Source organism: Petaurus breviceps, unplaced genomic scaffold (assembly GCF_028583685.1).
Source record: "Petaurus breviceps papuanus isolate PSGF00001 unplaced genomic scaffold, PetGlider_PUasm1.0 90769, whole genome shotgun sequence".
Lineage (NCBI taxonomy): Eukaryota > Metazoa > Chordata > Mammalia > Diprotodontia > Petauridae > Petaurus > Petaurus breviceps.
This window is the reverse complement of record NW_027187341.1, coordinates 11,012,889-11,035,817: the sequence shown is the minus strand read 5'-3', so window position 1 is coordinate 11,035,817 and position 22,929 is coordinate 11,012,889. Positions and strand designations below refer to the sequence as shown.

Genomic DNA, 22,929 nt, shown 5'->3' with positions numbered 1-22,929 from the left:
TAAAACACTCAATTAAGAAAGCTAATAACAATTTACTCCAGTGGGTTTCATGTAAAGTATAATCTCATTCAGAATAAACTAGGAATTCACTTCCCTTTATCACATATTCTTTCTAGGCCCTCCTAGAATCTCATCCTATCGTTGCAAAAGCTTGCCTTTCCCTGAACCTCATTCCCCCCTGCCCCCAACACAAGTATTCTATCTTTCCTGACTTGAACCCAACCCCAGCTCACTTCTACCTCTTCCACTCCCAATACTCCCAGATATGTGGTTTATTTTCTGACACAGGTGATGTTCTTTTAGTTTGTATTAATGATTTTTCAATCCCCTAGAATGTTCCACCCTGTTATTTCTATCAGTTTATGAAGTTTGTGACAAAGTAAATCATTTGAGAATGTCTTCTGCAATAGAATGACAACCATTTAGAAGCACGTGTTTCACATCTTTAATTGTCCACTAACGTTCCTTAAAGATTCTCTATTGCTTGAGAATATGCTAACTGTATAGATTTTATTTCTGCTTTAAACTATTGTTCCTTGGTTTCTCTGTAAACTCAGTTGCTTCAGTGCTTCATGTCCCATCTCACTGAATGCAAGTGTGTGAACAAGGACCCAGTAACCAAGTTAGGAAAAAAAAGGTGAAAATTTTTTGGCATTTTTATATACTTTCATTGGCAGCAATGTATGATTTATTAAAAATAAGAATTTTCACATCAGCATATAAGTAGGGTGAATTCAAAATTATTATGTTGAGAGATTAGTGATGTTTCAAAGGCATGATGACCTTCCTTTCCCCTTCCTCATTTTGTATTTATGAATCTTCCCAAAAGCAACTTTTAGTTTTTCCTTTAGAAAAGTGTTTTTATGGCTCTCTAAAGTTGTGGCCCTCAGAACTTAAATGTCAAAAAATGTAAAATTTCTTCATGCTCTCGTTAGAGAAATATTTTAATTTCAAAGATATTTGTTATTTCTCTTAGGCCATATCTTCTAAGCAACAGCATCAGCCCCATTACCAAGAGAGGGATTTATTAATAATTGGACTATTCCAGTAGCCTGATTTGTACTACAAAGGTAGAAATCACTATCCTCCTTTATTTCTGGTGACCCTTTATTAAAAGCAGGAAAAAGCTGTGATTATCTGCTTTTCTAAATTTTGATAATAAAGTTCTCTCTGTCTTCCTTCCCCACCCCCAGGAAGATTTGTTTTTGGTTAAATTTGACCATGTTCATCCTAAAGATAGTTTCCTGGAACTGATGATGTTTAAAGATTATGGCACGTGTATCATACTGTATAGATAAGGAACTTCCCATGTTGCCACTACTTTGAGATACATGGATAGCATTTATGTTAGCACATTCCATTCTGTACCTTATTCTTTAAACTTCTTTTGGTTCTTATCTGACTTAAATATTTTTAGCCTCTGGAGCATATTTGCTGGAATTGAATGAGTTATCACTCTTATACAAAATGATCTTGGAACTTAGTATAGATAATAAAAGGGGAAAACCTGATGTGTGATTTATTTTTGTCACTGACTTGGTTTGAAAGGTACTTTCAAATGTAAAAGTTGAGTTTTAGACTAACTAGACATCACTTTTCACATGTATCTCAGAACAGAGGGATGGTGATATTATAAGCAAATCGTACTATTGACAAACCAAATTCCACAACAGAAAGGGAGATTAATGTGTGTTTTGGGGTGACATTGCCCTTTTGGTGGATTTTTCCTATACTGGGAGAAAACATTTTGCATCATTGAAAATTTAAAGCAGTAGAAAATAATAAAGGCATCTAGAATGACCTACTCATGACACATGACTATATACTTCAGTGTCCTCCACTCCAAGAATCTCCATACTTCTTTAGCTGTAGTCTCATCATTTCATCATTTTTTTTTCTTGCCTTAAGTTATTGTATCTAGGATAGGAAACCATCTCACACCATACCCAAGATACGGGCCACCCACCAGCTACAGGGCATGACCACTCTGCAAGCGGAGCGACAACCTTGGTAGTTATAAGGCCAGGGAAAGTATCCACCAAGAGGCTCACAGATCCTCTGGCAGTGAGTGTAACTCCGCCGGCATTCAATACAGCAGATGCCTTCATGATCTAGTCTGGGGTCAAATGTCATTCCTTCACCTTCTTCTAGTTGCTGTAAAAGAAAAGAATTATTTGTATTTTCATTAGGATGTAAAGTTCACTTCATGTACATGGCTTCAGAATTAGATCCTGAATTTCTTATTGCCACAAGAATTAGTATAGGCTTATGTGAAGGGTCTCTAATATTTTTTAAAAGCTTGAAACTTACATAAAATTCCTTGTGATTTCATGGAACCTCCACCTAACAAAACTGCTATTAAGCACACAGACACAGAACAAAAAAAAAGAACTTAACCGTTGCCAATTTAGTGTCTGTGGGTTACCTAGTGATTTCTTGTTGGGATGACTCTTAAGTCTCAAGGTGGCTCAGTTTGGAACTCAGTGATCTAATGGTGGGAGAGTGGGGAGCTAATTATAATAATTCAAGCTGTAACTATCAATAGGGAACCTAGAGAAGTGATACAACTTCTTCCTCCTACCTTCATTTCAACATTGGGGATGAAAATTACTCCTTGGACCTCAAGTCACTGAGGGAAAGGTGCTTTACAAATGAATCCAGATTCAAGATCTTATATATAACTGTAGGCTTTGAAATTCTAGAGCTTGTGCAATCAAAAAAATCATTTGAAAAAAGTGCTATGGTAGAAAAGATTGGCCAGTATGTGTTCTAACCTTCAGTGTGTTTGGTTTCTAAAACAAAATCTCAAACATTTGGATTCTTAGATTTGTCTCTTTCCCTTTTAAGTGCTATGTGGGAAAACCATGTAGGTTAATTGAAAATTCCAGTTGGGTCCATCAAGATTTTACTGTACATGGGCGAGGCTTAGGAGTACATGGCAAGGGGATTGGGAGTAGGATGTCTTCATTATCACAGACTTGTATTTTAAAAGTTACTACTAAATAAAATTTCCATTGAGTGCCAGATGTTTATTTCAAAATACATATTCTGAAACATCTTAAGTGCTATATTGATTTGAACATAATTACTCACATGGTAAGGATTATCTGGATTGAAGGGTTCTGTATCCTCCTGAATACTGGGCCTTGTTTCATTTACTGGCCTTCCAGAGCCTGGATTTCCCTGTGGCCCACTGTTTGCTCTTCTTGTAGTAGCTTGACGAATTTTTCTCAAGATTTCTCTTCGTTCTCTTTGGTTTTCTGCAAAAAGACATTTATTACTTTATTTCCTTAGCTTAAAAAAAAGGTCAAATTTTATTGTTTCTACATGAAAATAAAGCAGAAGGCCACAGGCCACAGTTCAGATAGGTTTTTGAAAATTTGCCTCTTCTTTGATCATTATAAAAATGGAATTGATTTTGTTTCAGAAAATCTCAAAAGAGAGAATATCAGCTCCCTAGTATGTATGATTGTATCATCATTTTGATTTTTAAAAAGGATATTGATGAAGATAGCATTCCTTCCATAAGAAATTAATTTTTTAAGTATCAAGAAATTTTAATTACTCATAGTAATTAAAGGTGAATTTTAAAGTATTAAAATGATGGTTGACAGTGATGTGCTCTGGGCACCTGCTAAACCCTGGAGAAAAGAAAAGCAGACTTTCAAAAGTTCATGGAATAACCTAAATGAGCGTTAAAACATGGACAAAATTAGTGACCACCTAATATAGATATGAGAAGAATTTTCAAAGTTAGTGGATAGTTATCCCAGAATCTGGGATAGTAAACACAAAAGGCAGTCAACGTTTCATTGTATGACTTAACATTTGTATAGAACTCTATTGTTTGAAAGGGCACTTTCCCGTCTTTTATCTTACCAAACTCAGTTGAGTTTAAAAACATCTCATAGTCCATTGAAATGGGCAGTAACTATTATTTTCATTTTATGGATGAGAAAACAGATTCTAAGAATTTCAGTGACTTGTCCAAGGTTACATGGTTATTGCTTGGCCGCCTGAAATGAGAACTCAGCTCTCTCAGCTTCTAGGGCAATGTTTTCTTCCATTGCAACATAACTGTTCTCTGGTATTGTAGAATGACATGTGGATACTGAGCATAAAAATGCCAAAAAATTTGAAATCTTAATAGAGCTAAAACATACTAAAGCAGTTTTTAAGCTATAGACAACTCCCCACTAAAACTTATGAGTTTGTTGAGCCCCCTGTTAATTGAGTCTCTTGTTACTCAGACATCTGAAGCTAGAAAGTGTAGGAAGAAGGAAGTGTATAGTACTAAACTTCAGAGGTTTGTTGGGATGTTATTAATAAAAGTGATAATAGCTGACAAACATGTATATATCACTTGCAAGTTCACAAAATTCTTTTTTATATGCATTATCTTTAGCTCAATTTCCATTTCCTTCAGTTCTCCCTGCTCTCCTAATCCATCGCTCTGACCTCGTATTCCTCTTTTCACAGTCTTGATTCCATATTTAACCAATTCAACTCCACTCTTGATGTCCTTGGCCTTTTGTCTTACCACTTACACCTTACCCATCCTCAACTCTGAATTATTCTCACCTTGTACCTTCTTGCTCTTTCATCTCCTTATCCTATTCCCAAATTTCTGATTGTTAGGGGAAATCACAGCACTCTAATGATTAGATAACATGAATTTATAGTGGACCCAAGTCTCATTTAGGCCATTACTGAAGCACCGCAATTACAGATTTAGAGCCAGAAGGTACCTTTTCTTACCTGGTTGTCTCAGCAGGGGTCCCAAATCTCTGACCTTCAATGCTACCCTCATCACCATCCCTTTCAAAAGATGTCCTCATTTCCATTTTACTGAGAAAGTCGAGGTCCTTTGGAAGTTCCTTTATCTGTCTTCCACACTCCTTTATCTTTGTCTCCTGCCCCCCCAAGTGTCCATCCCTTCCATTTTTCTGAATTTTTCCATTGTTCATATTGTTTTGTTCTGTCACTTCTTCCTCTCATCTTCCTTTCCTCCCTCTCTTCTCTTTTCTCTCTTTCCTGCTTACTCCCTGACCCCTCCACTTGAAATCTTTGCTACCATTTTGCTTCTCAACCCTTTGCTATCTGACTTCAACTCCCACTGCTCTTTTCAAACTTCCAGGGTTTGTTGGTTTTGTTGAAGAGGCAACAGGTACAGATTGGATTAGATGGCCTTTGACTTAAAGATGTCCTTCTAACTGATTCTGTGGTTTGGGGCCTACCTATCTTAAGTTTCCTTCTCAGTATCTTTTGCTTAATCACCATCCTCCCTTATTGTGGATACCACCCACCATGGCTCTCTCCTGAGCTATCTTTTTTCTATATTGCTTCTTATTGAGCTCATTTGCTTCCATGGGATCAGATGATCCAAAAATTCTTTATCTCCAGCCACAGTTTCTTTTCTGAACTCCAGTTCTTAAGTGGCTGAATTGTCAGATGCCTGCTAGATTTTCCAGTTTGATGTTATTTTCAGTCATCTCCAAGAGAGAATTATTCCCTTTCTCCCTAATTCCACATTTACTCCAAATTCCCCCCTTTCTATTGAGGGTGTCACCAGGGCTTCGTCTCAGTTAAAGTCATAATCTTCATGGCATCCTTGACACTTCCCTCTCCCTCAACACCTCATCCCCAATATTTATCATTTGTCTTTGTATTTCTAGCACTTGGCACATGTGTCAACCCATAGTAGGCACTTAGTAGATGTTTATTGAATTGGATTGTTGTGGTTGGAACAATGTTAATAATAGGTAGATTCTCTAGGTGTTATTATCCCCACTTAACAGATAAACTGCATCTCACATTAAGTGACGTGACCAGGGTTATATTACTAGAATCTGAGACAGGATTTAAATTCAGATTTCTTCTGACTCCCAAGTCTGGTGCTCTGCTCCCTCTTCCTCCAGCCAAGCACCTTCACACCGACACTATTACAGCCTCCATATTGTGGCTTTTGACAATTCAAAAATCCTAAGTCCTCCATCTAAAGATCTTAATCGTCTTAATTATAGTCTTTACTAGACTCTGTAGATTCAGATGCAAGATTTAAAACAGCAGGTCTTCCTGAAAGTCCAGCACTGTTCTCCATGCCAGCAGTTGTAAACTTTTTGGTAACTGAGAAGCAATTGATGACCTTCTTACACTCTTAAAAATTAGTGTTGCCTTCCCAGGTTTTTGTTTTATATGGGTTATATTCATTGATGTATATCATCTTAGAAATTAAAATGTCTTACTATTATGAAAATAGCTTTGACCTCACAAATCCCCTGAAAAGGACTCCTAGGGTTCCTTGGACCATACTCTGGGTACCATTGCTCTATGCAAAGGGCCCTCTCAAATATATTTCATTATTTTGACTTGTGGGTAGTGGTATTTTACTATCACAATACTTTGAGATAAAATTAATGGCACCAGACAACACCATTTATTGTAAACCCACCTAGGCCTGAAATGCCAAAACCTGCTCCAACTTATGCTTGATTCTAGTTGTTTGAAGGTACTTAGGGAGTGAAAAGGGAGATTAATGAGTCATAGGTAGAACATTTTGGTCACTAGGATTTAATGAGGGTCATATGTTTGCTTTGTTCCCTTTTTGATCCTTTCAAGATCATTCTCTAAGACGGTGACTGTAATTTTAATATTGACCAACACTAAATGGCAACACACTGCCTTTTTTTGGTTTCCTTTTGATATTTTAAATGTGTGTGTGCACAGATAAATACACATGTACATATGTAATTATGTATATAAAATCATAAATTTGGGGGTTGACTTTTAAATAAAAAGCAAACAACTTGATGCTGAAATAAGATCCTCACCATGTTTAGTTGTATATTGATGGAATGAAGCACGTTATATATAGGTCTGAAATGCAGCATAGCAGAATAGAGGCTTGGCCTTCGAGTTAGGAATACCTGGATTTAAGTCTTGGTTCTGACACTGTTACCATTGGGCAATTAAGTCACTTTACCTCTCAGTTCTCCCTGGCAACTCCCTTAAGACTAAATTTCTGAGAAATTGTAACTTCCCACACAGCTAAAATGACAGGTCTACTCCTTACTGCCAAAGTAGATTTGTTTGACCCCGTCTGTAATACTATTATGGTGTGTATACCTAACAAGTAAATAAAATTATTAGACTGCTATACTGTTGCCAGGAGCAGAGAGGAACCAAGTGAAGTGCCAGAGGTATGGACCTTATGATGAGTATTTACTTAAGGGCTTTGGACCTGCCTAACTGGAATCTTTCTTTTCTTTTTTCTTTTATTTAAACTAAGATTTGAGAACTAGTGCTTAAGGCTGAAATTGTGTGATGAGTCCTTGCATATGCTTTTAGCATCTCGAGGCTTTCCCACAATTCTATGCACGAACAGTGATTTTATGCTTCAGTGGCAGAAGAGCAAAGTTGAAATGAACAAACAGCAAAGATTCAGAGGCAAAGCTAAAGAAAAAAATGAACTTACTACATGAAAATTATAGGTAATGAATATAGTTTTATCTTCCTTCATTCTCATTTCCCTACCATTAATGCTCAATTACAGTTGTCTTTATTTCCTCTCTTATCTAGCCTGCTGATTATTAAGGTCTGTCCATACATCTTGATTTATCTTTCTAATTGGCCCAGTTTTTTTATGCTTAGTGTGGAGTGACTTATAGGATCCTGCTACAAAAGAATTAAGTAGTGTTCATCTGAAAATTAAAATGTTACCTTTTGGGTGTGTTGGTTTAAGCCAGAAAATAGGAAGATCTCCACAAAGTTCTAAGATTTTAGGACTCAGGAAGCTGTTATCCTTAACAGGCTGGTCTGCAGCTACCCAGATTAGAGAATTTTCTTCAAATTTAACTGGCATGATCTTGCCTTCCTGTGAGCAGTTAAAATAAAATGCATTGGTAGTTTAGCAGAGGACAATGGATGATTTTACATATGCATGGATATATTAAGATTCATTTGTTCCAGTAAGATTATTAAATTTTATACAAGCTTCATGAGAAATGAATACCAGGTGCCTTTTACAAAGATTGGCTTCCTTTTGTAGTGATTTACATAATCTTCAGAGGTGTGTCATTCAGAGGTGCTTCTTTGAATTTTAGACTGTTGTGATTGTTCCCACAAAGAAAAGCCAGAGTCCTGAGTTGAAAGTGAAATTTATCTGCTTTTTAGTTTTAGACTAATCAGGTGCTGGTAATTCAAGCTCTTTAGGAGGAAAAGCAATTGAATGGACCCCAAAATTCTAATAAAGATACAGGAACCAGTCTTTCCCTTTTTTGTTTTGTTGTTTCAAAGAGCTTAAGGAGGGAGATGTAAATGATTGGTTCTTTAATGTTTTTTAGTTCAAAGTATTATTTAACATAAACCATTTTGACATTTTCTAGCTGTGGCAAAACATATTTCAGATGTCTGTGGCATCAAGCACACCAGTGAGATTTCAAAGTTAAACTCTAGATTTTCTTATATAGCAGGTTCCTTAGAGTGGTTTGATAACATAGGAGACAAATTTATTTTGCCAAGTTGTTCCTTTCATGTATTTATTCATCTGAAGTAGGTTGGGGATATCAAAACACTTTTTCCATTTTTTTAATCTGAAGCAGCACTTCATTTACACTTTTCCCCTTGAGCTTATGGCAGAATTAAAATAACTTCACATTACTGTGGAAAACTACTGCTCAATTAATCCATTTATTCAACTCAGATTAGGTTACCCCACTTAGTATTTATTATTGATGTCATTACTTTCTACATCATATTCATTTCCTAATGTCTCTATCTCCCCTCTCCTCTAAGCTTAGTTATCTTTTAAAAGCCATGTAAAGTTTGTAGAAAATCTACTAAAACAGGTTGCATAAAAGTCTGCTACATTTTTATCCAGATTGTGTGCCATACTGACGGGAGGTGAGGTGAGGTATGTTAAAACAGCTAAAAGTAATTGTTTTGAAATTTATGCTTATCAGTATAGCTCATGGATGAGCCTAGAACAGCTCATAAAGGAGTTGTCAAACTCTATTATTGTTACCCAAAGGGAAGCCAACATATCAGTAGAGTCCCAAACAATAGGCTTTTTCATTGGCCCATGCTTGGGCTTAGCTAACTAGGTGACAGCTGGAGAGCAGGTCCTTACAAATATGGGACAGGAGAAACTGGTTGTATGAAAAAGACCTTGGAGTTAATATAATCTCAATATCAACTATATGATGTAGCTGTCAGTTCCCCTCACCCTCTGGGCCTTCCAAACCCCAATACATCCTTTTCTTCCTCTCCAAAAAGCAGTTTTGGTTTAATAGAATTATAATGTCCAGAACAAGAGGGATAATATAGTCCTACTCTGTGATATGCTGGTCAGGCCACATCTGTAATACTTTGTTCATTTCTGGGTATTCCATCTTAGCTACTTAGGGACATTGACAAACCACATCATATTGTAAAGGGTAAAGGGTCCCCACACAACACTTTTTTTTTTTTAAGCAATTGGGGTTAAGTAACTTGCTCAAGGTTACATGGCCAGTTTTTTCTGGGTGTGGTGCTAAGTATCAGAGCCCGGATTTGATCCCAGGGCCAATGCTCTTACTCACTGAGCCACCTGGCAGCCCCTGCCCACACAACATTCTTAAAGGATGAACAGTTAAAGAAACTGAAATTTTTCGTAGAAAAGAAAAAGGCTTAGATGAAAATAACTTTTTAAATACCTGAAAAAATGTCAAAATAGGAGAGGAATTAGACGTATTTTGCATAGTACTAGAGGGCAAACGGGGTCCAATAAGTGACATTTATGGGGAGAGGCTGGCTTAGGTGCCATTTGTTTATAGCTTTTAAGAGCCAGGAATCATCGTGTATTTTAAGATACACCCCTCATCCTACCCCTAACAAGATAACCTGAAAAGATTGCATTATGAAAGAGGTATCTTTCAAAAACAGAGTTTCTCAGCAAGAGAGAAGTGGAAATCTGACCTCTATTCCAGTCTTCTAAGACTGAAGATGAAGGATTTTTTTTAAACCATAGATTATTGGGAACTAGGCTTCTTTCTACTGTCAGCAAGCTGCTACTTACCAGTTCTGAACTGATGCTCTGTTTAGTCTTGGCATCCACCTGAGGTACTCGAGCTTTCACTTGGACTTTAATGTAACATTTTTCTCCTCCAGCAAAACGGATTCCAGTAATGCCCTAACAACAATAAAAATCTTTGGTAACCTATAATTAAGTACCTCTTAGCGTGACATCTGATCTTTTGCCTCTTGGAAAACTACTCATTCTTCAACTTTGAGTTCAGATACCACCTCCATGAAGCCTTCCTAGAACCCCATTAGCCAGGAGTTATCTTTGCTCTTTTGAATCTTGTATCACAGTATACCATTAATTTTGCATTTATGACATATAACTTTATTGTTTACTGTTTATTTTGTGTATCATCTCTTCAACCCCTAAGGAACAGGGCCCATGTCTCAGGCTTGCATCCCACATGAGGACTGAAGAGCAAATAAGTCTACCTAAGTGAAGACTGGTTCCTTAACTGTCTTTATAGATCTTTCCAAAATGTTTTGAGATAAAGGAGTAAATAAATTAGCATAATATAAGACCAGATAGTTAACTGTTTTCCTAAATCTTTCCCAAGAGCTTTGATGTCTTGTTGCCACACCCTGTTCTCCAATTGACTTGACTTCCTCCTTTACTAACCTCAGGAATTACATCAGTAACAAAGCTCTTAGCTCTGAAGTCCATAGCAATGGTTGTCACTATGACTAACCTTTCAGAGTTCAATGGGGAAGTCTATATATATATACTTAGTTGAGGGTAGTAAATTCCAGCATTTTAGGTTTACTATGTTTTGTTTTCATTGCTAAAAACAAGTTTTACAGCTTAGAACAGAATTCATAAAATTCTAAGTGTTTGAAGAAAGCTAAAGTGAGATTATTCCCCACATCACAGGTCTGTGAGCAAAGCACCTTGCAGACTTTAAAGTCAAGAATGTGACCTCTTCTTTCTCTTCTTGAATAAATGGAATAAATGAATAAAAAAAAACATTTGTTAAGCATTTACCATGTGCCAAATGCTAGGGACACAGATACAAAAGCCATATGGTTACTGCCCTTAAGGAATTTGAAATTTCTAAAGCAGACGGTTTAATACCAATAGGGGAGAGGTGGGCTGGGAGGGATGCATCCATTGGTTTGGCAATTAGTAGGGACAATGAGTAGAGAGATGGTGGAGCTAAAAGACTTTCCAGCAGCAATAGCAGTATTGGTTTGATTATATTCCCAGAGAAAGTGGTTACAGGGAAGGGTTGCATGCTGAGGTAAGGTACAAATAATGCTCCATAACCTCGATAAATCACATAACTCTCCAGGCCTCAGTTCATTCATTATCAAAATGAGGGTGGCCTCTGATGTTCCTTGATACCTATGATTTTGAAGATGGTCCAGGTACAATGTGAAGGATTATTGGGACCAATTAAAGGGACTTTGTACTCATACACTTCTTCCTCTTCCTTCCCTCTTCCCTTTTCTTTTTCCTCTTTGATCAAAGAGAAATGTCCTGGAGGTCCCCCAAAAGGTATACTCTCTAGGGCCTTGAGGTCTAAGGTGATTGAGTCCAGTCTACAATGATGTTGTTATTTCATTACTTCAAGGAAGGTATGGGTTACTCCCTCCACTGATGACTCTTGAAAACCCTGTATCACTAGTTCTTTGAGAATGTAGTCCAAAATATTGACCAACCTGACACCTCCCTGGTGATGAGTGTTTTCTAGATTTAGCCAGGCTGATCTTTCAGACCACAGCTCATAACCATTTGCTTTGGTAGGACCCCCAGAGCTTTGTTCTGTTAGTACAGTCTTTGAGAGCCCAGAATCCCAGCCTTGATAAAGTGATCTGAGTTTAGGGAACTCACACTATAGGTTGAAGGAACCCCTATGTCTAAAATGTGTGCCACATTTAATAAACTTTATAGAAAGTTAGGAATTGTTTATGTGGGATCTGTGAAGATGATGCCAGTATGCAACATAAGCAACATTGTGGAGTGATTTTTTTGCTTTCTGTAGAGTAAGGAAAATACACTTTCACTATAGCTAATCTAGGACAGAAATTTTATGTTGCTCCCTCAGTTTCAAGTCTCACCGTCCTTTGTGTATAGAGAGGAGAGAGATAAGGCACTAAATATATAACTGGGGATAGGGGAAACCAAGGGTGAATACTATGAGTTTGGTCCAATGGTCTGCACTGTGTAGAGAGTCCTGAAATTAAAAAATCCCTAGGGGATGCCTATGGAAAAGAAAGGTTGCCTTTCCTCCCCTATAAGAGGAAAATTCTTTCCTTTTCTTCCCTCTTGTACCTTCCCCTCTTTTCTCTCCTCACTTCTCTGTACCCTCTTTTTAACTATCTCCCCCCCCCCCCATCCATGCAGAGATTTTAAGCAAGTGGGAATATTAAGGTAGTAAAACAAAGGGAGCTAAAAGAAGCAAAATTGCATCAATCACGCCTCCAGTTTATCAGACAAGTGCCTGGAAACAGGATGAAGAGAAAATAAAAAGCTGCTTTTAGTTGCATTACATGATGGCTCTACTGAGCTAATTCTTTGATAATTGGAGGAGTCAGCCAGGTAACAGCATTAGCAGTGGAAAGCTTAAAATAAAAAGAGGAGGTACTAGTAGAACCACACCATCTGATTCATGCTTTTTTAAAGACCCAGGCTTATGGCCTAAGCTGATAACAGATTCTCTCCATAAAAATATATTTACTGCTTGGATTGTGTATATGAAATGCAGCTTCTGCCTGAACTGGAAGAATCCAAAAGGAGTGAATCATTAAATCTTTGAAATGAGTCAAATCTACTCACATTCTGGAAATCATTAACTTCAATTGCTTCTTCAGCTCCGCTTCCTATTTTAAAGGTCTCCAGGTTGTTCCCAGCATCTATTTCCATTGATCCCTCCTGTATTTTTCCATTAATACTCATGGTATAATGGACATTATAAATCTGGAATTGAACATAAGGAGTTAGTGCTTTTTTTTTTTTAAAAGCAATAAGTGGCTCTTTAGCCCTTCAATATACAATATGACTTTCATTTTTTTCCAACATCTGTCGTTAATAGTCATACATGTATTTATGATAGAACCTCATCCCCATTAATCCCGCAATCATTTCTTTAAAAACCTAGAATGTCTTTTGTTCTGCCCACTTCCAGCTGAATGGGAAGTAGTATTGGCAGGATGCCCAGGGGGATGTGTTGTATTGGGGAAAAGCAGCTTATATTAGTGGTAGTGGCTTAATCAAGAATAGGTTTTAATTAAGTAATAGAGAGAGAGGGTTAACAAATGTTGCTTGTTGGGGTGTTTTATAGAATCACAATCCTAGAGCTTGTTATACAGAATATATAGGATTTTACAGAATCACAGCATCTTAGAGCTTGTTAAATAGCTCACATTTGTTTTAAGCAAGGTCAATCTTCATGTCTGTGTTAGACCAGTATGGGGAATATCTCATTATAATGAACTCCCAAGGCATTCAGATTATGTTGTTATGTGTCATTTTGTTAGAATAGAACTAGCAATCACATTCATCCCCTGTTTTTGCAGACAGAATTGGTGCCCAGACTCTTCTTTGATAAATTAGTAAGTATCATAAAGAAAATGTTCCTGGATCTTCTTGTGTGTTTAATTTTTTTTTTTGTACTTAGTAATTTGAAGCAGCTTGGTGTATCAGAGCAAGTATTAAATTAGGAGTCAGATGCATGTAGGATTGAATCCCAGCTCGGCCATTTGTTACCCACGTGACCTTGGGCAAATCACTTCCCTCTAGATCCAAATTTACTAATATAGTTTATGTCAATGGCTTGGGATTTTAAAGAAGGGTAGAGCAAGAAGGGAGAAGACCACCACCACAGGTGTATTAAGTGCCTATTATGTGAAAGGTACTGGGTAATACAAAGGCAAAAATAAAACCATCCTTGCCCTTAAGGACCCTACATTCTTTGTTATTAGGAGCACAGAAGGCATGGTAAGGAAATTCATTGAAACTTTAATCCAAGGGTTCTTGACCTAGGGTTCATGAATTTATTAGAGTACTTATCTTTCAATACAATGGTTTCCTTTGTAATCCCCATGTATTTTATGTATTTAAGTACATTATTGTGAGAAGGGGTCCAAAGGCTACTAAAGGAGGTGTTTTAATCTGTGATGTACTTTGGTGACAAAGGAAACTAAAACTTGAATGGATACAACAGTTGGAGTGGAGGGTACATTTGTTTTTGTCTGGGGGTCTCAATTCAAACATTTCTCATTCCCACTCCACTGTTGGTCCCCCAACCCACATGTGCACACACACTCCTCACTTCTACAGGTGAGCCTTGGTTCTTTTCATTTGCTGAATCAGTACTTACTGGTGCTTGGATAAACAACATGAGAAGAATGAGATGAGAGGCATTAATAATCATTATAAAAACAGGATAAGGAGGCATACATAGCATTACTTAATGGATAGAGAGCTGGCATCTTGAGTGTGGAAGCCCTGTGTTACACTCCTGCTTTTGACACATACTGCTTAGGTGATGCTAGGGCCCCCAGGAAACTCAAGTTGCAAAACAGTTACAAATCTGCTTTGATAGCAAGTTTCTCCATTGGGAGTTGACACTAAAAGAACAATCAGAGGTCAGATCAATAATAATGATAAGAGGGCTGGCGCAGTGAGTAGAGCACCAGCTGGAGTCAGGAGGACATGAGTTCAAATATGGCCTCAGACACTTAACACAAAAACTAGCCGTGTGACCTTGGGCAAGTCAAAACCCCAATTGCCCTCCAAAAAGCAAAATAATAATAATAAGACATCTGTATAGCTTTAGAGTTTATATACATTATCTTAATTACAGACATTGCTTGAGTCTAGTATGAATAGCAGTTGATAAAGGAGCAAGAAGGGTTGGGGTATAAAAACATGGCATTGGGCTCCAGTGGGGTCCCTGGACTCATGAACAGCTCTACAAAAACTATTCACATTGTTAGAAATTAAAGACCATTGCTACATAAGGACAATGAATTGTCTTGTTTGCCTCAATACTGGTGTCTTCCAAAATGCAAACAGGTGCCTTTTAGCAAAGCAAAAAATACAAGATTGATTTGATTGCTGCAACCAAAAAGATCACTTAAAAAAATCACTCTGTGATATTATCTATTGCTACTATTATTACATGGGGTAGAGTAGCCTGATGTTTCATATCCAGAGGATTGCCACTTTTTTTCAGTTTTGACCCCTTTATAGCTTATTTCAGGATGTACAAGTCCATATTTGTGACCAATCACTGGTTATTCAATGCCCAAAGCACCATTTAACCCAAACTAAAATGGCATAAACCTAGGAAATAGATCTATATAAAAAGGACCCTAGCAAAATTATAGTCAACTTTGATCTATCCATACCACTGGAAGAGAGCAATGGTATGGATAATCTTTTTAATTTTAGAATATACCTTCCCAATTAAACTTTGTTTGGACTATTAAAATTAGTTTATGTTAATAGGAAGCTGACCTGGAACTGAAAATCTGTGTGAATATATATAGTACACAGTTGTCTCTGTATACTTATAAATAATTCAACAAATTATCACTAAGTACCTACTGTGGTCCAGGCATTAGAGATACAAAGACAAAAAGAGTCCTGACCTGCCAGCAATTTACATTTTATAGGGAAATGAGGAGCTCCCTCTCCAGACAAGTACACAGATTCCTAATTCAAAATACAAAGTAATTAGGTAAGACTGGGAGAGTGAAACACTAACAACTGAGTGTTCCTGAAAGACCTTGAGTAAAGTGACCTGAGCTGAGTCTTGAAGGGACCTGGGAATTCCAAGAGGCAGAGGCGAGGAGGGGGAGAGTATTCTAGGCTTGAAGCATAGCCTCTGCAAGGGCCAAAATGTAGGAAAAGGGATACAGGGGACTGGGGAGCATCAGGGAGGATAGTTTGGCTTGAGTGTTGTGTAGGCAACCAAGTCCTGAAAAGATTGGAGTCCGACTGTGCGGGGCTTCAGAGGCCAAAGAAAAGAGTTGGTATTGCATCCTAGAGACAACAGGGAGCTCTTGAACATGAGTATGATATGGCCAGGACTGTGCCTTAGGAATATCAATTTGGCAGCTGTGTGGAGAATAGATTGGAAAGGGTAGAGATACAGGGAACCAAGTATGAAGCTATTGCAATAGTCCAAGAATAAGGCGATGAGGGTTTGATTTAGGTTGATAGCTCCATGAGTAGGGAGAAAGGGACTAATCCAAGAACCAAGTAAGAAGCTATTGCAATAGTCCAAGAATAAGGTGATGAGGGTTTGATTTAGGATGATAGCTTCATGAGTAGGGAGAAAGGGACTAATCCAAGAAATGTGGAGATTGGAAATGGGCATTTGCCTCTACTAGGTACTGTGCTCAAAACTTTTCATTTCTATATAATATACATTTGCAAGTATATAAAGACCCCTGTGAGGGTTTTATAGAAATAAGATAGCATAAGAATACACAATAATTCTCTTTATGATCCTGCTGGTCTGCAAAATGCTAAAAGTGGTTTTTATTGTTGACAGCTATGCCCTTCACTATTCCTGGGTATTTTTATAATTCACGAAACAAAACTAATCAACTTGTGATGAAACAAGACATGAATAAGCTTCACTTACTGCACATGATCTTTTATCCTCTCATTTTAGAATCTTGTGAATTAGAAATGTTTTTCTTAAATAATTAAGCGCCAAGTGTCATAATTAGTTTTAATACGTAGCACAGCCCAACTCCATAAAATCCAATTATTTTTATCATGATGTGACAATGACACTTTGTTTCTTTACTCTTTTCATCTAAAAGTATGAATTTATGGTCAAATACCATAAAGCTTCCCAAAGAGGAGACAATCTAAACACTCAATATTTGGTAGAGATGTATACATTGAAATCCATTCCTCTGTCCAGAACTGCTGCTTTAAAATGGGAGCATGTGGCCCAATTTTTACATTTAAAATACAAATACACATAATGAATGTAATACAAATAAACCCTACCATTCTCATCTTACAGAATGATGCTTTTGGATTTGATGTGACCCCCATCCCAGATTCGATGTTATCTAGCATGCTTACTTATCTATCTGCATTAGGCCACGGGATTAAGAGTACAAATCGTGCAATGTCTGCAGAAAATGATGTGAGGTGCAAAATGGCAGGACTGCTTTCCACACCGTTTTCTCCAAGTACTGGAATTAGCTCATACTTTGAATTCCCCGGAGAGGGGGAGGAGGGAAAAGGAAGTAGAAAGGGATCAAGAGAAGAGGAGGGAGTGAAGGAGGGGGAGTGGAGAGCTAAAAAATCTCTGTGGAGAATGAATAAGAAACAGTCCTTTGTATGCGCTGGGAATGGGGATGGATTTCTAACCCCCCCCCCCCACCTCCCAACTTCCCCTTTTACTAGAAATAAGCTCACGTTAAACCTTGTCCAATAGTTATCGGGACAAAACACCCTTTTTACACAGGGGAACAAAATTCTTGTCCTTTAAAATACATATTGGAACTCTTTCAAGCGAAGTTTGAAACAATTTCGTTTCTTTGGACTCGCGAAAATAAATATTTGTATACAAATGAAGTAGGGAGGCAGTTCGGTGGAGCATTTATTATAAAACCAAAGGGAGAATTGATTTTTAAATATTATTTAACATCTTTAAGGACCCTCCAATTTCTTCCTGCACTTCTGTTGAGGGAGAAGGGAGAGCTGCTGCAGAAATCAGATGAAACTGCCTTGAAAGGTTAAGTTCATTCCAATACCTGGTTCTGGCTGCTACTCTTCAAAGACACTTGGAACAATCAGCTAAGTTTTGGAACTTTCATTTTTTTCGCATTAGGCTTAGCTCCCTTAGGATCATAATCCTTCAGAGCTAGAAAAGTCAGAACCCTTTAGAACTCAGAGATCTGGTCCAACCCCGTCTTTTCACTGATGAGGAAAAGAGCCCCAGACCAATTGTCACTTGCGTAAGGTCATACAGCAAATGAATCTCAGAGTCTAGACCATAACCTAGGTCTTAATGCAGCCCTCTTCCCATTATACTAGTTTCTTCCGCGCCTCAATTAATATTCATGAATTCCCTAACACCATAAAACTCATCTCAATTGGAATTTGACCAGGAGAGCGGTGCCCATCGCGCTCCCAAGCAAGCCCCTCCCCCCAGGGGGCGTAGCTGAGCCAGGCTCCAGACCTTCCCCTCTCCCCCTCCCCAGCCCCGCCATCTAGTGACCACCTCCCACTCCGCGGTGCCTGGGGCTCCCAGCACACCTGGCGCACCAGGGGGACCCAGAGCAAGAAAGAGTATGCGCCCCACTCGCCGCCACAGGACTCACATGTTTGTCATTCACCTTCCAGAAGTAAAAGGCGCCGATAGCCCCGAAGAGCAGCAGCAGCGCCCCCGATATGAGGACCACAGCTCCGACCTTGAGCAGCCTCCCGGGGCTGGAGGGTCTCACTGCCACCGCTGTGTACGCCTGCGGAGGGGGGATCGATTCAGGGAGAGCAGACTGCCTCGCCTGTCGGGGCACCGCGCGGGGAGCCTGCTAAGGGTCTAGGGGCCAAGCCCGGGGCTCAGCTACAGTGTCCTCCCCACCCCACTTTTTACCCCACAGAGTTTCCCTTTCCCCGTTGGTCCTTCCCTGCTGAGTGGGATGTGGGAAAGGTTTGAGGTTGTCCACGAACACGCGTGCCTCAGCTACATGCACACTTTCCACTTGCATCTATTGGAATCTAAACTCCCACGCATAATGGTGCGTACACGTATCCCCCCCTTCCACCTATGCACACACAGGGTACAGGGGTCCCCGTGCACATTCGAGTAAATGCAGACACCGGACCCTGAACAGTCACGCACAACCCTACATCAAAAGCCTTGCCATCTCTACACAAGGACCTGGCTGTGTGCTTCTGTCTCAGCGCTCCGGGCGCAGTACTCACGGGTGGGCGACACTGCTCCACGTCCTCTGGGCCTGCTAGGGCGATGGGCACTTTGTCTGAGCTCTCTGCCATGACTGGTCAGGGAGGCGGGAGGCTACACCAGGAGTGGAGTGGAAGTGCTACTTTCCTACGGGCCCCCAAAGTGATGGGCATTTCAACTCCCTCCCCCCAACCTCCACACTTTCACACCCACTGGGCAGCCCCTCCCGGCCCAGCCCAGTTTCCCATCCCCTCCCACTGCCTTCCCTTCCTGTAACTTCCTTCCCTTTCTTGCAACCCAAGCACTATTTCCCATACCGACCTTCAGTAGACAGTGACCCTACTGTTCCCTCTCCTTCAGGACAAGAAAGACGCCTCTCCGCCCTCTCTGCTTTGTCCAGGACCCAGAAACAGTGTCCCTACATGTAGTTGGCCTTCATCCCTAAAACCTATTGGTGTTTGAGAGGTGTGGTTATACAGACCAGAGAAGAAAGAGGGGAGAACTCGTTTCTTGGTACTGTTGCCCTTCCTCCAACCTAAGATAAAGCATTTCTAGGTGGGGGTTCCTTAGGCAAGTGGGCATCTTACAAAAGGGTCAGTTGGGGATAATGGAATTCAGGGAAAGAGAATGGAAGATGTTTTACTGTAGATAGAAAGGAAGTTAATGGTAGTACTTTTGTTCAGGGCTTTTTTTTTTTTTTAATCCCTAGGAAGTCATGCCACCTGGAATCTTTAGACTGCTTCTCTGACCAAGAGAGTGAAGCAGCATCCAAAATCATCCTTATGATCCTGCTCCTTTGAGAGAACTAAGTGAAGGACATACATCAAAAAGCAATTGGAGGGAGAATAGAAAGTTTGCAATTACAGATGAGGGAGAGGTGGGCATTCATGCCTCAGAGACACAAATTGGATGAAGAAATATGAGGCAACAAAGACCATGAGATGTGCAAAATGTCTAGGAATTAATAACACCTCCCCCAAAACAACCCGAACCCCTAAAACAAAATTGAAACAGGTGTGCTTCTTTTTATTTTTAAAAATATCTAGTTGTAATGGTAAGGAAATTTAAAGATCTTTCTTGCCCCTAATGGGCCTCACTTGGAGACCAACAAGAGAAGCTTGCTTAGGGGAGGGTTGTTTTTCAGGAAGGCCCACCTTTTGTTATTTTGTACATAGGCAGTGGGTCACAAAGGTTGTGATATTCTTTGACCCTGGAGAAAGCTATATATACCTCTGAGGTGAGGTTTTTGCTTCAGGGCTCACTTATGGGAAGAGTTGTGTGATTTGGCCAGATGAGACTCTGGGTAGCTGAGAAGCTCCCTGGCTTTGAAAACCCAGATGTTGGTACTTCTCTCTCTGGTAACTAATACTGTAGGTATGTAAGTAATGGTCAAACAGTTAGAAGCCCTGTCTGTTTGGTCTGTTGAATTGTATTATTTTCTCTGTATTTTTTGTCTCCTTGTAATTTCTGTTTGTATTTTCTGAAGTTCAGGGTGCTGACTTTCCCCCCTGAACTAAGTAAATGATATATACATATTTGATTAAAGTAAGATTAACTCTCTTTTGAGTTGCTTTCCTTTAGAAAAGCAGATCAAAGAACCGGTGATAGCAGCCATCCTGGGTATGCTAGGGTGCTTGCTGCTACACTAGTCTGACTTGGAATGACTCAAAACAGGGGTCAACATTTGGAATCTATTACATTGTAATTGTTCATTCAATGAGCACTTATTGAACATTTTTGTTCACCCTCCTCAGCTCCTCCACCTGTCTTCCCTGGCTCCCTTCCAAGTCCCATCTAAAATCCCACCTCCCGTGATGTGCAGGGCACTGTGCTAGATGGTGAGAGGAATATGAAGGCAAATATGACACTACTCTCAAGAAACATATAATCTGGTAGGAAAGATAAAACATATAGCAAAATACGAATAGGACATCACTCATTATGTGGCAAAGGTTGAGGAGGGAAAAGCAGGGAAAACTTCATACTGGGAAGTAGCATTTGAACTGAACCTTGAAAGACAGATTGGATTTTAATAGGATAAAGAATAGAGGAGGTAAGGGGATTCCAGACAGAGGGACAACATGACCAAAGAAAGGCACAGGCAGGCGATGTGTGTTTGGGAACGGAGTCATATAGGTTATCTTCAACTCAACATATCCAAAACTGAATTGTCCCCTCCCCTACCCCCATCTGCCCCTCTTACTGACTTCTCTATTACTTTCCAGGGCAATGCCATCCTTCCAGTCACCCTGCCTTGCAACTTAGGTGATTCTCTACCTCTCCCAGTCTCCCTGTAGCTAATGTGTTTCCAAGTTCAGACGATTCTATTTCACAAGTCTCTTATACACACCCTTCTCTCCTATGATACTTCTACCACCCTCTTACAGGCCCTCATCATATAGATTGTCAAAATAGCCTTTGGGTCGGTCTCTCTACTTCAAGGCTCTGCCCAGTCCAGTTTCTTTTTCCTTTCAGCTGTCCAAGTGATCTTAAAAGTACAGGTATAACCATGTTACACATACCCTTCCTCCCATTCAGTAAATTGTAATGGCTCTCTGTTTCGCTTTTTAAATCTTTAATAACCAGCATCTTTGCTACCTGGCGTGTGTGTGTGTGTGTGTGTGTGTGTGTGTGGTGGGGAACATGGCCATTTTGGGTATTTGTTTTGCTATACAAGTTTGTAGAGGGTTTTGTTTTTCTTGCTTTCTCAACTGGGGGGGGGGGTGAGAGGAAGTGGACCTAAAAATAAAATAAAATAGAATTTTAAAAAACAAAATAAGTGCTTGTTGTCTTGAATTGACATGAGTCATCAGGACTGGTTACAAAACAGGACTCACATAATGGAGTGGTGGGAAATCAGCCTGGAAAGCAGAAAAAGTTTAGATTGTGGGAGGTCCTTCAATACTAGGCTAAGGAGTTTGGGTTATGTTTGGTAAGCAATGGGGAGCCATTCAAGGTTTCTGAGTAGTGTAGTGATATCAAATGAGATAACATGTAAAGTGCTTTACAAGCTTTAAAATACTACATAAATGCTAGCTGCTATTGTTATTATTACAAAGAGGAAGATTGATGTCAAGGTATTATGGCATAATGGAAAGTACCCTGGACTAAAGGTAAGAAGACTGGATTTTACTCCCAATTTCTACCATTTATTAGCCAGCTAGCCTTGGGTAAGTCACTTGTTAATATCTCAGTTTCTCTATTTGTAAAATGGTGATAATAACACCTATCCTGCCTAGCTCGTGGTTTGTTGTGAGGTTTAAATGAAATAATGTGCAGGAAAAGACTTTGCAAACTGTGAAGCATCACAGAAACTTGTGATAGTTTTGTTATAGTCTTCTTTTTTTTTTCACCTGTACCAAGGCATGGTACCTCATCCTGAGGTGCAGTCAGTCTGATTAGACATCACAACCAGGTAGGTGGAGTAGGACCTAAGAGATCAAGTGTAATGTTAATGGGATGTAAGATCTTCCCTGCCCATTAATAGGCCTCACATGGAGCCCATTAAGGGAAGCTTGCTTAGGGGAAGATTGTAGGAAAGCTTTTTGCTAATTAGCCTTTTGTTAATTTCTAATTAGGCACAGAGTCACAAGGATTGTGATGCCTTCTGGCTCTGAGAAGTGTATACTCTTGAGTTGGGATTTTGCTTTGGGGGCTCACCTATGAGAAGGATATTGTAACTCCCTGGTGAAGATTCTCAGTGTCCATATGTTCAGAGCTCCCTAACTTCTCAGATGTAAAGGCTCTCTCCATCTAGGGATGTATGTAAAGTTTATAGCTGATTCAGGCAGTCAGAGCCCTATCTGTTGGTCTTCATTTCTCTGCTTGTATTTTCTCTGAAGTCTAGGGTATTGACTTTTCCCCTGAAATAATGAATGTAATTAAAAAAAGATTGTTGACTCCTTAAACAGTGCTAGCAGACATCCTGGGTATACCAGTGTGGTTTCTGCTATACTGTGACAGTGAAGAATGAATTCTATACACCAAA

General features: G+C 39.3%; 1 protein-coding gene across 1 annotated transcript; it reads right to left on the bottom strand.

Annotated features, from left to right (window-relative positions):
• Nucleotides 1-674: 674 nt before the first annotated feature.
• Nucleotides 675-19,137, bottom strand: CNMD (chondromodulin). The gene is made up of 7 exons (XM_069068640.1): nt 18,962-19,137; nt 18,358-18,498; nt 12,836-12,976; nt 10,055-10,168; nt 7,720-7,873; nt 3,094-3,260; nt 675-2,154 (listed from the first exon to the last, which is right to left on the bottom strand). The coding sequence occupies exons 1-7, from the start codon at nt 19,031-19,033 to the stop codon at nt 1,936-1,938; spliced, it is 1,008 nt and encodes a 335-aa protein (XP_068924741.1). The 5' UTR covers nt 19,034-19,137; the 3' UTR covers nt 675-1,935.
• Between the last annotated feature and the right edge of the window lie 3,792 nt (nt 19,138-22,929).

Bases quoted from the DNA above. Each gene is read 5' to 3' on its own strand.
- CNMD (XM_069068640.1), bottom strand. From the start codon at position 19,033: ATGGCAGAGAGCTCAGACAAAGTGCCCATCGCCCTAGCAGGCCCAGAG. The intron at 18,499-18,961 runs GTGAGTACTGCG...CCCCCTCCGCAG, and splicing joins TGGAGCAGTGTCGCCCACCC to GCGTACACAGCGGTGGCAGT. The intron at 7,874-10,054 runs GTAAGTAGCAGC...AACTGCTCACAG, and splicing joins AGAGCATCAGTTCAGAACTG to GAAGGCAAGATCATGCCAGT.